General features: G+C 35.6%; 1 protein-coding gene across 2 annotated transcripts in view; it reads right to left on the reverse strand.

Annotated features, from left to right (window-relative positions):
- Positions 1 to 18,245, reverse strand: part of si:ch211-186j3.6 (neural-cadherin) — a 250,919-nt gene that overhangs the window by 32,409 nt on the left and 200,265 nt on the right. Inside the window, exons 31-33 of one of the 2 annotated variants that reach the window (XM_062021330.1) lie at positions 17,277 to 17,454; positions 1,680 to 1,846; positions 412 to 676 (exon numbers count right to left, since the gene is read on the reverse strand). In XM_062021330.1, the coding sequence (XP_061877314.1) occupies positions 412 to 676; positions 1,680 to 1,846; positions 17,277 to 17,454 (610 nt within the window). Of the gene's footprint in view, positions 1 to 411; positions 677 to 1,679; positions 1,847 to 17,276; positions 17,455 to 18,245 lie in introns of those variants that run through there. The other variant, XM_062021337.1, reaches the window with a different exon arrangement.

Below are 18,245 nucleotides of genomic sequence, written 5' to 3' on the forward strand. Positions count from 1 at the left end.
AATATAAAGTGTCAAAGTGAAGTATGAGGAATAAAAAGTGTCAAAGTGAAGTATGTGGAATAAAAAGTGTCAAAATGAAGTATGTGGAATAAAAAGTTTCAAAGTAAAATATGTGGAATAAAAAGTGTCAAAGTGAAGTATGAGGAATAAAAAGTGTCAAAGTGAAATATGTGGAATAAAAAGTGTCAAAGTGAAGTATGAGGAATAAAAAGTGTCAAAGTGAAGTATGAGGAAAAAAAAGTGTCAAAGTGAAGTATGAGGAATAAAAAGTGTCAAAGTGAAGTATGAGGAATAATAAGTGTCAAAGTGAAGTATGAGGAATAAAAAGTGTCAAAGTGAAGTATGTGGAATAAAAAGTGTCAAAGTGAAATATTGTGGAGAAAATGTCAACATCAAAGAGTTTTTACTCGCCCTGGAAGCTTCTGTTGGACGAGGGCGGGAAGGTGTTGCCCACCATCACCAGCGTGGGGTCGATGACGATTTCCCGGCTCCGCCCCCGCGACCCCGTGACCTCCCTCTGCCCGCCGCCGCCATCCAGCCGCAAGGTCATCTCGTTGTCATGGCGATCCAGCGAGACCTGGTGCCATTCACCGTTGTCCAGGCGATACGTGGGCAGGGTCAGGTTGTAGTCGCCATCGCCCAGGTTGTAGGAGACACTCAGGAGGCCCTGGCACAGCTGATGGGAGGAAGAAGAAGAAGAAGAAGAAGAAGAAGAAGAAGAAGAAGAAGAAGAAGAAGAAGAAGAAGAGAGATTGGTAATAAAAGTTAAAAATAGCCTCAGACTTTGTGGAGACAACAACAACTTTCATTTATTTTAAGGGGAAAAACTTTTATTTTGAAGGTGTGGCTAAGATATTACATTAGTATGGCACACTATACAGTAGTTTATGAAGTATTAGTATCGTGAAGTATGTCCACAGTAGGAAGAAGGAGTATTTCATGAAGTATTAGTATAGTGAAATATGTCCACAGTAGGAAGAAGGAGTATTTCATGAAGTATTAGTATAGTGAAGTATGTCCACAGTAGGAAGAAGGAGTATTTCATGAAGTATTAGTATAGTGAAATATGTCCACAGTAGGAAGAAGGAGTATTTCATGAAGTATTAGTATAGTGAAATATGTCCACAGTAGGAAGAAGGAGTATTTCATGAAGTATTAGTATAGTGAAATATGTCCACAGTAGGAAGAAGGAGTATTTCATGAAGTATTAGTATAGTGAAGTATGTCCACAGTAGGAAGAAGGAGTATTTCATGAAGTATTAGTATAGTGAAATATGTACACAGTATGAAGAAGGAGTATTTCATGAAGTATTAGTATAGTGAAATATGTCCACAGTAGGAAGAAGGAGTATTTCATGAAGTATTAGTATAGTGAAATATGTCCACAGTAGGAAGAAGGAGTATTTCATGAAGTATTAGTATAGTGAAATATGTCCACAGTAGGAAGAAGGAGTATTTCATGAAGTATTAGTATAGTGAAGTATGTCCACAGTAGGAAGAAGGAGTATTTCATGAAGTATTAGTATAGTGAAATATGTACACAGTATGAAGAAGGAGTATTTCATGAAGTATTAGTATAGTGAAATATGTCCACAGTAGGAAGAAGGAGTATTTCATGAAGTATTAGTATAGTGAAATATGTACACAGCATGAAGAAGGAGTATTTCATGAAGTATTACCTCCAGTGTCAAATACTCCATCTGCAGCCTGGCTGTGAGGCTGACCAGGGTGCTGCTGTGTTTGCGGGTTCGGACCATGATCTGCACCGCTGTCCTGCGGGCCGGCAGAGGTGCAGCCAGCTGGTAGTGCACGTGTGCGTCTGCAGCCACAGAATATTCTGGAAGCTCTGCAGGAAAACACAAACACAAAGTACATATAAATACATGACATATAAATACATGACATATAAATATATGACATATAAATACATGACATATAAATACATGACATATAAATATATGACATATAAATACATGACATATAAATACATGACATATAAATATATGACATAAATACATGACATAAATACATGACATATAAATATATGACATATAAATACATGACATATAAATACATGACATATAAATATATGACATATAAATACATGACATATAAATACATGACATATAAATACATGACATATAAATACATGACATATAAATACATGACATATAAATATATGACATATAAATACATGACATATAAATACATGACATATAAATATATGACATATAAATACATGACATATAAATACATGACATATAAATATATGACATATAAATACATGACATATAAATATATGACATATAAATACATGACATATAAATACATGACATATAAATATATGACATATAAATACATGACATATAAATACATGACATATAAATACATGACATATAAATACATGACATATAAACACATGACATAAATATATGACATATATATACATATATGACATATAAATATATGACATAAAAATACATGACATATAAATACATGACATATAAATACATGACATATAAATACATGACATATAAATATATGACATATAAATACATGACATATAATTACATGACATATAAATATATGACATATAAATACATGACATATAAATACATGACATATAAATATATGACATATAAATACATGACATAAATACATGACATATAAATACATGACATATAAATACATGACATATAAATATATGACATATAAATATATGACATATAAATACATGACATATAAATATATGACATATAAATACATGACATATAAATACATGACATATAAATATATGACATATAAATACATGACATATAAATACATGACATATAAATATATGACATATAAATACATGACATAAATACATGACATATAAATACATGACATATAAATATATGACATATAAATATATGACATATAAATACATGACATATAAATACATGACATATAAATATATGACATATAAATATATGACATATAAATATATGACATATAAATACATGACATATAAATACATGACATATAAATACATGACATATAAATATATGACATATAAATACATGACATATAAATATATGACATATAAATACATGACATATAAATACATGACATATAAATATATGACATATAAATACATGACATATAAATATATGACATATAAATACATGACATATAAATACATGACATATAAATATATGACATATAAATATATGACATATAAATACATGACATATAAATATATGACATATAAATACATGACATATAAATACATGACATATAAATACATGACATATAAACACATGACATATAAATACATGACATATAAACACATGACATAAATATATGACATATATATAAATATATGACATATAAATATATGACATAAAAATACATGACATATAAATACATGACATATAAATATATGACATATAAATACATGACATATAAATATATGACATATAAATACATGACATATAAATACATGACATATAAATATATGACATATAAATACATGACATATAAATACATGACATATAAATACATGACATATAAATACATGACATATAAATACATGACATATAAATACATGACATATAAATATATGACATATAAATACATGACATATAAATACATGACATATAAATATATGACATATAAATACATGACATATAAATATATGACATATAAATATTTGACATATAAATACATGACATATAAATATATGACATATAAATATATGACATATAAATACATGACATATAAATATATGACATATAAATACATGACATATAAATACATGACATATAAATATATGACATATAAATACATGACATATAAATATATGACATATAAATACATGACATATAAATACATGACATATAAATATATGACATATAAATACATGACATATAAATATATGACATATAAATACATGACATATAAATACATGACATATAAATATATGACATATAAATATATGACATATAAATACATGACATATAAATATATGACATATAAATACATGACATATAAATACATGACATATAAATACATGACATATAAACACATGACATATAAATACATGACATATAAACACATGACATAAATATATGACATATATATAAATATATGACATATAAATATATGACATAAAAATACATGACATATAAATACATGACATATAAATATATGACATATAAATACATGACATATAAATATATGACATATAAATACATGACATATAAATACATGACATATAAATATATGACATATAAATACATGACATATAAATACATGACATATAAATACATGACATATAAATACATGACATATAAATACATGACATATAAATACATGACATATAAATATATGACATATAAATACATGACATATAAATACATGACATATAAATATATGACATATAAATACATGACATATAAATATATGACATATAAATATTTGACATATAAATACATGACATATAAATATATGACATATAAATATATGACATATAAATACATGACATATAAATATATGACATATAAATACATGACATATAAATACATGACATATAAATATATGACATATAAATACATGACATAAATACATGACATATAAATACATGACATATAAATACATGACATATAAATATATGACATATAAATACATGACATATAAATACATGACATATAAATATATGACATATAAATACATGACATATAAATACATGACATATAAATATATGACATATAAATACATGACATATAAATATATGACATATAAATATTTGACATATAAATATATGACATATAAATATATGACATATAAATACATGACATATAAATACATGACATATAAATATATGACATATAAATACATGAAATATAAATATATGACATATAAATACATGACATATAAATATATGACATATAAATACATGACATATAAATATATGACATATAAATACATGACATATAAATACATGACATATAAATATATGACATATAAATACATGACATAAATACATGACATATAGGCAAGGCAAGGCAAGGCAACTTTATTTGTATAGCGCTTTTTATACACAAGGCAGACTCAAAGTGCTTCACAGACAACAAAGTGAAATGAAAGAAAATAAAAGCAAAATTAAAATGCAGACAATAAAAATAAAAACAGTGCAGACGTTAAAAGTTAAAAGATTAAAAGATTTAGCTGAAAGCTAAGGTGAACATAAAAGTCTTCAGTCTAGTTTTAAAAGTAGTGAGAGTTGGGGAGAGTCTGACATCTTCAGGAAGTTTATTCCAGCTATGTGTTGCATAGTGACTGAATGATGATCTCCCTTGATTTGAGTTTACTCTTGGAACCGCTAACAGATTGGTCTCAGAAGATCTTAGTGATCTAGAGGGCGTATATAGTGGGAGCATATCAGTGATATACTTGGGCCCTAGACCATGTAGTGATTTATATGTGAGCAGGAGGATTTTGAAATCTATTCTCTGATGTACAGGGAGCCAATGTAAGGATTTAAGAATTGGTGTAATGTGCTCACATTTTTTGGTCTTTGTTAGAACTCTAGCAGCAGCGTTCTGAACAAGCTGTAGCTGCCTGACAGTTTTTTTGGGAAGACCTGCAAGGAGACCATTACAATAGTCTAGCCTACTGGTAATAAAGGCATGTACAAGTTTTTCTAAGTCTTGAGCTGACATGAGCCCTCTAAGTCTTTTTACATTTTTGAGGTGATAGTAGGCCGATTTTGTTACTGATTTGATGTGACTGTCGAAATGTAAATCAGAATCTAAAATAACCCCAAGATTTCTGGCTTTATTTGAGGTTTTCAGGGACAGTGATTGAAGGTGTTGGATGACTTTAAACCTTTCTTTTTTAGCACCAAAAACAATTATCTCAGTTTTATCTTCATTTAGTTGTAGGAAATTTTGGCACATCCAGTGTTTGACTTGCTCAATGCACTGGCACAGAAGATCTATGGGGCGATAGTCATTTGGTGATAGCGCTACATAGATTTGGGTGTCATCGGCATAGCAATGATGGTCAATGTTATTATTTTGCATGATTTGTCCTAGTGGGAGCATATAGATGTTAAATAAAGTCGGCCCCAAGATTGAACCTTGGGGGACTCCACACGTTACGTTGGTTGGTTCTGATACAAAGTCACCAATGGAAACAAAATAGTTCCTATCTTGTAGATATGACTTGAACCAGCTTAAAACTGTGCCTGAGATCCCCACCCAGTTTTCCAACCTGTCCAAAAGTATTGAGTGGTCGACAGTGTCAAATGCAGCACTGAGGTCCAAAAGCATTAATACTGAAGTTTTGCCAGAGTCTGTGTTTAGACGGATGTCATTTATAACTTTAAGAAGGGCCGTCTCTGTGCTATGAAGAGGTCGAAATCCTGACTGGAAGTTGTTGTGGCAGCCAGTAGAAGCCAAGAAGTGATTTAGTTGTTGGAGGACAACTTTCTCAATTATTTTACTTATGAATGGTAGATTTGAAATTGGTCTGTAGTTGTTGATAACAGAGGCATCTAGGCTCTGCTTTTTTAGAAGAGGTTTAATGACTGCAGTTTTGAAAGCCTTCGGGAAATTGCCCGATTTAATAGAATTATTAACTATTTGCAAGATGTCTGTTGATAGGCAGTCAAAAACATTCTTAAAGAAGTTGGTAGGTAAAACATCAAGGCAGCAGGTGGATGACTTTAGAGCTGTCACCGTTTCCACTAGAGTTTTAGAGTCTATGGCATTAAAGCTTGCCATCATTGCTGTGTTACTTTTGCCTAAATGGGGTGGTGATCCAACTTTTTTACTTGAGATATTGATGGTGCGTCTGATGCCTTCAATTTTATCAGTATAAAAGAATGCAAAGTCATTGCATTTCTGCGTGGAATGGAGTTCGGCTGGTATTTGTGTTGGGGGTTTAGTCAGTCTGTCAACGATTGTGAATAGGGTTTTGGCCTTATTTGTGTTGCTGTTTATGATATTGGAGAATAATGTTTCTCTAGCACTTTTTAAGACTAAATTGTAGGCCTGGAGGCTCTCTTTATAGATGTCATGGTGAATATGAAGTTTTGTATTCCGCCAGATTCGTTCAGCCTTCCTGCACTCTCTTCTCTGGGCTGTTACAGCAGCAGATTTTCTCCAGGGTGCCTTTTGCTTGCCAGAAATCGTTTTAACTGTAACAGGTGCAATGATATCTATGATATTCACAATTTTGGAATTAAAGTTGCTTACAAGATCATCAGCATGACATGGGTTTAGAGGTGGTAGTGAGGAGATGGCGTTTTTAAAGAGGACATTAGCATGTTCATTTATGTACCGCTTTTTGACATTCTTTGATTCTGTTTGTGTGTCCGGAATTACAGAAATATTAAAGAAAACACAGAAATGATCAGACAATGAAGGATCAATCACAAGAACATCAGAAACATTGAGACCTTTTGTGATAATCAGGTCCAGGGTGTGTCCCTTATAATGTGTAGCCTCTTTCACATGTTGAGACAGTTCAAATGTGTCTAAAATAGTAAAAAGTTCTTTTGCGCCCTTGTCATTTAAATCGTCAATATGAAAATTAAAATCACCAGTTATAACCAGGCAGTCAAAGTCAGTGGAGATGCTAGACAATAGTTCAGTAAAATCATCAAAAAAATTTGCAGAATATTTAGGTGGCCTGTAGATAATTAACAAGAGAATTTTGGGAGAGCATTTCAACACAGCACACAGGTATTCAAATGATGTAAACTCACCGAGTGACATCTGTTTCCCCTGAAACATGTTTTTAAATATAGCAGCAACCCCTCCACCTCTTTTCCCCGATCTACATATATCAATGAAGTTATAGTTGGGGGGTGCTGTCTCGATCAGAATGCTTGCACTGTTATTTTGTTCCAGCCATGTTTCAGTTAAAAACATAAAGTCAAGTTTAGAAGTGCTAATAAAATCATTGACTAAAAATGATTTGCTATTCAGAGACCTGACATTGAGCAGACCCATCCTGATGGTGTTATTGACAGGCTTCGATGTTGGCTTTGATTTGGAGATAATAGGAATGAGATTGTTTAGGTTAGCAGGGTGGCTAAGTTTCCCAATGTTTACTCTCTTGGTAGTCACAACAGGGATGTAGAAGGTGCCATGATTTGATGTAGGCAACCTTGGGCCCAGCTGATAATGTGGTCTACTGCTGAACCCTTTTCTGTATCAGAGATATTCAGGACTGCTGTCAGGGCGAGGCGGGGTTTGCCGTAAGGGGGAGGGGGAGTGAGCAGCGTCAGAGCTGGGACGAACTACTGAAGGTGGACGTTGAGGGCGTGTAAGGGGTTGGCGTGAGAAAGGTGAAGTATGGCTGGGGGGTTGTGGAGCACGCCTTCGTGGAGGGGGTGGTGGAGGTGAGCGATGATCTAGGGGGGTAAAAATCTGAGTAGGGTGGGGCGTGAGTGGGGGTAGCTCCCGGAACTCCAAGGGGGAGAAGGGGGGAGAAAGGTCTACTTGAGGGAGGGAGAAAGATGACATATAAATATATGACATATAAATATATGACATATAAATACATGACATATAAATACATGACATATAAATATATGACATATAAATACATGACATATAAATACATGACATATAAATATATGACATATAAATACATGACATATAAATACATGACATATAAATACATGACATATAAATATATGACATATAAATACATGACATATAAATACATGACATATAAATATATGACATATAAATACATGACATATAAATATATGACATAAAAATACATGACATATAAATACATGACATATAAATATATGACATATAAATACATGACATATAAATACATGACATATAAATATATGACATATAAATACATGACATATAAATACATGACATATAAATACATGACATATAAATATATGACATATAAATACATGACATATAAATACATTACATATAAATACATGACATATAAATATATGACATATAAATATATGACATATAAATACATGACATATAAATACATGACATATAAATATATGACATATAAATACATGACATATAAATACATGACATATAAATATATGACATATAAATACATGACATATAAATATATGACATATAAATACATGACATATAAATACATGACATATAAATATATGACATATAAATACATGACATATAAATACATGACATATAAATACATGACATATAAATATATGACATATAAATACATGACATATAAATACATGACATATAAATACATGACATATAAATATATGACATATAAATACATGACATATAAATACATGACATATAAATATATGACATATAAATACATGACATATAAATATATGACATATAAATACATGACATATAAATATATGACATATAAATACATGACATATAAATATATGACATAAAAATACATGACATATAAATACATGACATATAAATATATGACATATAAATACATGACATATAAATACATGACATATAAATATATGACATATAAATACATATATATATATAAGTACATGACATATAAATACATATATATATAAGTACATGACATATAAATACATATATATGTAAGTATATGACATATAAATACATATATATATATAAGTACATGATATATAAATATATGACATATAAATATATGACATATATATAAATATATGACGTATAAATATATATATATATATATATAAGTACATGATATATTTAAATACATATATATATAAGTACATGACATATAAATACATATATATATAAGTACATGACATATAAATACATATATATGTAAGTATATGACATATAAATACATATATATATATCAGTACATGATATATAAATATATGACATATAAATATATGACATATATATAAATATATGACATATAAATATATATATATATATATAAGTACATGATATATTTAAATACATATATATATAAGTACATGACATATAAATACATATATATAAGTACATGACATATAAATACATATATATGTAAGTATATGACATATAAATACATATATATATATATAAGTACATGATATATAAATATATGACATATAAATACATGACATATATATAAATATATGACATATAAATATATATATATATATAAGTACATGATATATTTAAATACATATATATATAAGTACATGACATATAAATACATATATATATAAGTACATGACATATAAATACATATATATGTAAGTATATGACATATAAATACATATATATATATCAGTACATGATATATAAATATATGACGTATAAATATATGACATATATATAAATATATGACATATAAATATATATATATATATATAAGTACATGATATATTTAAATACATATATATATATAAGTACATGACATATAAATACATATATATAAGTACATGACATATAAATACATATATATGTAAGTATATGACATATAAATACATATATATATATATAAGTACATGATATATAAATATATGACATATAAATATATGACATATATATAAATATATGACATATAAATATATATATATATATATAAGTACATGATATATTTAAATACATATATATATAAGTACATGACATATAAATACATATATATATAAGTACATGATATATATATGAATACACGACACGCGCTTCAAGCTCACCTGTGAAGTGAAACATTTGAGGTGACTACCTCTTGAAGTGAAACATTTGAGGTGACTACCTCTTGAAGTGAAACATTTGAGGTGACTACCTCTTGAAGTGAAACATTTGAGGTGACTACCTCTTGAAGCTCATGGAGAGAATGCCAAGAGTGTGCAAAACACTAATCAGAGCAAAGGGTGGCTATTTTGAAGGAACTACAATATACAACTTCTTTTTGTAAAGTACATAACTCCACATGTGTTCATTCATAGTTGTTGTAGTTGTAGTAGTTGTAGTTGTAGTAGTTCATAGTTGTAGTAGTAGTAGTTGTAGTAGTAGTAGTTGTAGTAGTTGTAGTAGTTCATAGTTGTAGTAGTAGTAGTTGTAGTAGTTCATAGTTGTTGTAGTTGTAGTTGTAGTAGTTGTAGTAGTTCATAGTTGTTGTAGTTGTAGTAGTTGTAGTTGTAGTAGTTCATAGTTGTTGTAGTTGTAGTTGTTAAGTGCATAACTCCACATGTGTTCATTCATAGTTGTTGTAGTTGTAGTAGTTGTAGTTGTAGTAGTTCATAGTTGTAGTAGTTCATAGTTGTAGTAGTAGTAGTTGTAGTAGTTCATAGTTGTTGTAGTTGTAGTTGTAGTAGTTGTAGTTGTAGTAGTTCATAGTTGTTGTAGTTGTAGTAGTTGTAGTTGTAGTTGTTCATAGTTGTTGTAGTTGTAGTTGTTAAGTGCATAACTCCACATGTGTTCATTCACAGTTGTTGTAGTTGTAGTAGTTGTAGTTGTAGTAGTTCATAGTTGTAGTAGTTGTAGTTGTAGTAGTTCATAGTTGTAGTAGTAGTAGTAGTTGTAGTAGTTCATAGTTGTTGTAGTTGTAGTAGTTGTAGTTGTAGTAGTTCATAGTTGTAGTAGTTGTAGTTGTAGTAGTTCATAGTTGTAGTATTTGTAGTTGTAGTAGTTGTAGTTGTAGTAGTTCATAGTTGTAGTAGTTGTAGTTGTAGTAGTTCATAGTTGTAGTAGTTGTAGTTGTAGTAGTTCATAGTTGTAGTATTTGTAGTTGTAGTAGTTCATAGTTGTAGTAGTAGTAGTTGTAGTAGTTCATAGTTGTTGTAGTTGTAGTAGTTGTAGTTGTAGTAGTTCATAGTTGTTGTAGTTGTAGTTGTTAAGTGCATAACTCCACATGTGTTCATTCATAGTTGTTGTAGTTGTAGTAGTTGTAGTTGTAGTAGTTCATAGTTGTTGTAGTTGTAGTTCATAGTTGTAGTATTTCATAGTTGTAGTAGTTCATAGTTGTAGTATTTCATAGTTGTAGTAGTTGTAGTTGTTGTAGTTCATAGTTGTAGTAGTTGTAGTTCATAGTTGTAGTAGTTCATAGTTGTAGTAGTTGTAGTTGTTAAGTGCATAACTCCACATGTGTTCATTCATAGTTGTTGTAGTTGTAGTTGTAGTAGTTGTAGTTGTAGTAGTAGTTCATAGTTGTAGTAGTTGTAGTTGTAGTAGTTCATAGTTGTAGTAGTTGTAGTTGTAGTAGTTCATAGTTGTAGTAGTAGTAGTTGTAGTAGTTCATAGTTGTTGTAGTTGTAGTAGTTGTAGTAGTTCATAGTTGTAGTAGTTGTAGTTGTTGTTGTAGTAGTTCATAGTTGTAGTAGTTGTAGTTGTTAAGTGCATAACTCCACATGTGTTCATTCATAGTTGTAGTTGTAGTTGTAGTAGTTGTAGTTGTAGTAGTAGTTCATAGTTGTAGTAGTTGTAGTTGTAGTAGTTCATAGTTGTAGTGGTTGTAGTTGTAGTAGTTCATAGTTGTAGTAGTAGTAGTTGTAGTAGTTCATAGTTGTTGTAGTTGTAGTAGTTGTAGTAGTTCATAGTTGTAGTAGTTGTAGTTGTAGTTGTAGTAGTTCATAGTTGTAGTAGTAGTAGTTGTAGTAGTTCATAGTTGTTGTAGTTGTAGTAGTTGTAGTAGTTCATAGTTGTAGTAGTTGTAGTTGTAGTTGTAGTAGTTCATAGTTGTAGTAGTTGTAGTTGCAGTAGTTCATAGTTGTAGTTGTAGTAGTTCATAGTTGTAGTAGTTGTAGTTGTAGTAGTTGTTCATAGTTGTAGTTGTAGTAGTTGTAGTTGTAGTAGTAGTAGTTGTAAAGTACATAACTTTTGGCCTGTACTGTATGTATATATATATATATATATATATATATATATATATATATATATATATATATATATATATATATATATATATATATATATATATATATATATATATATATATAGATGAACTACTCACCCTCCTCTCACACACATGCCCAGATGAACTACTCACCCTCCTCACACACATGCCCTGATGAACTACTCACCCTCCTCACACACATGCCCAGATGAACTACTCACCCTCCTCTCACACACATGCCCAGATGAACTACTCACCCTCCTCACACACATGCCCAGATGAACAACTCACCCTCCTCACACACATGCCCAGATGAACTACTCACCCTCCTCACACACATGCCCAGATGATCTACTCACCCTCCTCACACACATGGCCAGATGAACTACTCACCCTCCTCTCACACACATGCCCAGATGAACTACTCACCCTCCTCTCACACACATGCCCAGATGAACTACTCACCCTCCTCACACACACATGCCCAGATGAACTACTCACCCTCCTCACACACATGCCCAGATGAACAACTCACCCTCCTCACACACATGCCCAGATGAACAACTCACCCTCCTCACACACATGCCCAGATGATCTACTCACCCTCCTCACACACATGGCCAGATGAACTACTCACCCTCCTCTCACACACATGCCCAGATGAACTACTCACCCTCCTCACACACATGCCCAGATGAACTACTCACCCTCCTCACACACATGCCCAGATAAACTACTCACCCTCCTCACACACATGCCCAGATGAACTACTCACCCTCCTCACACACATGCCCAGATGAACTACTCACCCTCCTCTCACACACATGCCCAGATGAACTACTCACCCTCCTCACACACATGCCCAGATGAACTACTCACCCTCCTCTCACACACATGCCCAGATGAACTACTCACCCTCCTCACACACATGGCCAGATGAACTACTCACCCTCCTCTCACACACATGCCCAGATGAACTACTCACCCTCCTCACACACATGCCCAGATGAACTACTCCCCCTCCTCTCACACACATGCCCAGATGAACTACTCACCCTCCTCACACACATGCCCAGATGAACAACTCACCCTCCTCACACACATGCCCAGATGAACAACTCACCCTCCTCACACACATGCCCAGATGAACTACTCACCCTCCTCACACACATGCCCAGATGAACTACTCACCCTCCTCACACACATGGCCAGATGAACAACTCACCCTCCTCACACACATGCCCAGATGAACTACTCACCCTCCTCACACACATGCCCAGATGAACAACTCACCCTCCTCACACACATGCCCAGATGAACAACTCACCCTCCTCACACGCATGCCCAGATGAACTACTCACCCTCCTCACACACATGCCCAGATGATCTACTCACCCTCCTCACACACATGGCCAGATGAACTACTCACCCTCCTCTCACACACATGCCCAGATGAACTACTCACCCTCCTCACACACATGCCCAGATGAACTACTCACCCTCCTCACACACATGCCCAGATGAACTACTCACCCTCCTCACACACATGCCCAGATGAACTACTCACCCTCCTCACACACATGCCCAGATGAACTACTCACCCTCCTCTCACACACATGCCCAGATGAACAACTCACCCTCCTCACACACATGCCCAGATGAACAACTCACCCTCCTCACGCACATGCCCAGATGAACTACTCACCCTCCTCACACACACATGGCCAGATGAACTACTCACCCTCCTCACACACATGCCCAGATGAACTACTCACCCTCCTCACACACACATGCCCAGATGAACTACTCACCCTCCTCACACACATGCCCAGATGAACTACTCACCCTCCTCACACACATGCCCAGATGAACTACTCACCCTCCTCACACACATGCCCAGATGAACTGCTCACCCTCCTCTCACACACATGCCCAGATGAACTACTCACCCTCCTCACACACATGCCCAGATGAACAACTCACCCTCCTCACACACATGCCCAGATGAACAACTCACCCTCCTCACGCACATGCCCAGATGAACTACTCACCCTCCTCACACACACATGCCCAGATGAACTACTCACCCTCCTCACACACATGCCCAGATGAACTACTCACCCTCCTCACACACACATGCCCAGATGAACTACTCACCCTCCTCACACACATGCCCAGATGAACTACTCACCCTCCTCACACACATGCCCAGATGAACTACTCACCCTCCTCACACACATGCCCAGATGAACTACTCACCCTCCTCTCACACACATGCCCAGAAAAACTACTCACCCTCCTCACACACATGCCCAGATGAACTACTCACCCTCCTCTCACACACATGCCCAGATGAACTACTCACCCTCCTCACACACATGGCCAGATGAACTACTCACCCTCCTCTCACACACATGCCCAGATGAACTACTCACCCTCCTCACACACATGCCCAGATGAACTACTCCCCCTCCTCTCACACACATGCCCAGATGAACTACTCACCCTCCTCACACACATGCCCAGATGAACAACTCACCCTCCTCACACACATGCCCAGATGAACAACTCACCCTCCTCACACACATGCCCAGATGAAGTACTCACCCTCCTCACACACATGCCCAGATGAACTACTCACCCTCCTCACACACATGGCCAGATGAACAACTCACCCTCCTCACACACATGCCCAGATGAACTACTCACCCTCCTCACACACATGCCCAGATGAACAACTCACCCTCCTCACACACATGCCCAGATGAACAACTCACCCTCCTCACACGCATGCCCAGATGAACTACTCACCCTCCTCACACACATGCCCAGATGATCTACTCACCCTCCTCACACACATGGCCAGATGAACTACTCACCCTCCTCTCACACACATGCCCAGATGAACTACTCACCCTCCTCACACACATGCCCAGATGAACTACTCACCCTCCTCACACACATGCCCAGATGAACTACTCACCCTCCTCACACACATGCCCAGATGAACTACTCACCCTCCTCACACACATGCCCAGATGAACTACTCACCCTCCTCTCACACACATGCCCAGATGAACAACTCACCCTCCTCACACACATGCCCAGATGAACAACTCACCCTCCTCACGCACATGCCCAGATGAACTACTCACCCTCCTCACACACACATGGCCAGATGAACTACTCACCCTCCTCACACACATGCCCAGATGAACTACTCACCCTCCTCACACACATGCCCAGATGAACTGCTCACCCTCCTCTCACACACATGCCCAGATGAACTACTCACCCTCCTCACACACATGCCCAGATGAACAACTCACCCTCCTCACACACATGCCCAGATGAACAACTCACCCTCCTCACGCACATGCCCAGATGAACTACTCACCCTCCTCACACACACATGCCCAGATGAACAACTCACCCTCCTCACACACATGCCCAGATGAACAACTCACCCTCCTCACGCACATGCCCAGATGAACTACTCACCCTCCTCACACACATGCCCAGATGAACTACTCACCCTCCTCACACACACATGCCCAGATGAACTACTCACCCTCCTCACACACATGCCCAGATGAACTACTCACCCTCCTCACACACATGCCCAGATGAACTACTCACCCTCCTCACACACATGCCCAGATGAACTGCTCACCCTCCTGTCACACACATGCCCAGATGAACTACTCACCCTCCTCACACACATGCCCAGATGAACAACTCACCCTCCTCACACACATGCCCAGATGAACAACTCACCCTCCTCACGCACATGCCCAGATGAACTACTCACCCTCCTCACACACACATGCCCAGATGAACAACTCACCCTCCTCACACACATGCCCAGATGAACAACTCACCCTCCTCACGCACATGCCCAGATGAACTACTCACCCTCCTCACACACACATGGCCAGATGAACTACTCACCCTCCTCACACACATGCCCAGATGAACTACTCACCCTCCTCACACACACATGCCCAGATGAACTACTCACCCTCCTCACACACATGCCCAGATGAACTACTCACCCTCCTCACACACATGCCCAGATGAACTACTCACCCTCCTCACACACATGCCCAGATGAACTGCTCACCCTCCTGTCACACACATGCCCAGATGAACTACTCACCCTCCTCACACACATGCCCAGATGAACAACTCACCCTCCTCACACACATGCCCAGATGAACAACTCACCCTCCTCACGCACATGCCCAGATGAACTACTCACCCTCCTCACACACACATGCCCAGATGAACTACTCACCCTCCTCACACACATGCCCAGATGAACTACTCACCCTCCTCACACACATGCCCAGATGAACTACTCACCCTCCTCACACACATGCCCAGATGAACTACTCACCCTCCTCACACACATGCCCAGACGAACTACTCACCCTCCTCACACAGACATGCCCAGATGAACTACTCACCCTCCTCACACACATGGCCAGAGTAGCCGGGCACACACTGGCAGCTGTAGGAGGCCTGGTCGCCATGACAACGCCCTCCCCGCCCACATGGAGGAGGAGCCATGTTGCTGCAGCTGCTGTCACTCACGCACACACCTGAACTTGACCTTTGCTCTGCTGGGGAACTCAGGTCGTACATCTGGAGGTCAGGAGGTCAACATGTAGGATGTAGGAGGTGAGGATGTAGGATGTAGGAGGTGAGGATGTAGGATGTAGGAGGTGAAGTGAGAAAGTGAAAGTACAACATTAGCATCATATTCATAACATGTTAGCATACAATGCTAACAGTGTTTTCTTCAGAAAGTTGTCATGTCAGCATTCCAGTGATAAACTCTTCTTCCTGACACATGTTGCCATGGCAACACAGACTGAGATGTTTATAAAACAATGTTGCCTTCCTCTAAACTAACTCCAAACTTTTTATCTTTTCAACTAAGATAAGATAAGACAAGATTAGCTAAGATACACTCAAATAAAATAAGCTGAGATCAACTAAACTAACCTAAACTAAGCTAAACTAAAATAAGCTAAGTTAAACTATGCTGAACTAAACTAAATGTAACTCAACTGAATTCAACTCAAATATAGGAAATAATAATATATAATAAGATAAGAAATGAAGCTACAGTTAGCTAAGATAAAATAAACTAAGATAAGATAAGCTAAACTCAGGTCAAGTAAACCAAAGTTGGGCAAGACCAAAGATCTGTGAAAGAAGTGCAGGACAAGACTGGAATGTACCACAACACCTGAAGGCAACATCTCCTTGTGTGTGTGTGTGTGTGTGTGTGTGTGTGTGTGTGTGTGTGTGTGTGTGTGTGTGTGTGTGTGCGTGTGTGTGTGTGTGTGTGTGTGTGTGCGTGTGTGTGTGTGTTTGTGTGTGTGTGTGTGTGCGTGTGTTATGTGTGTGTGTGTGTGTGTGTGTGTGTG

Source organism: Entelurus aequoreus, linkage group LG02 (assembly GCF_033978785.1).
Source record: "Entelurus aequoreus isolate RoL-2023_Sb linkage group LG02, RoL_Eaeq_v1.1, whole genome shotgun sequence".
NCBI classification, from domain to species: domain Eukaryota; kingdom Metazoa; phylum Chordata; class Actinopteri; order Syngnathiformes; family Syngnathidae; genus Entelurus; species Entelurus aequoreus.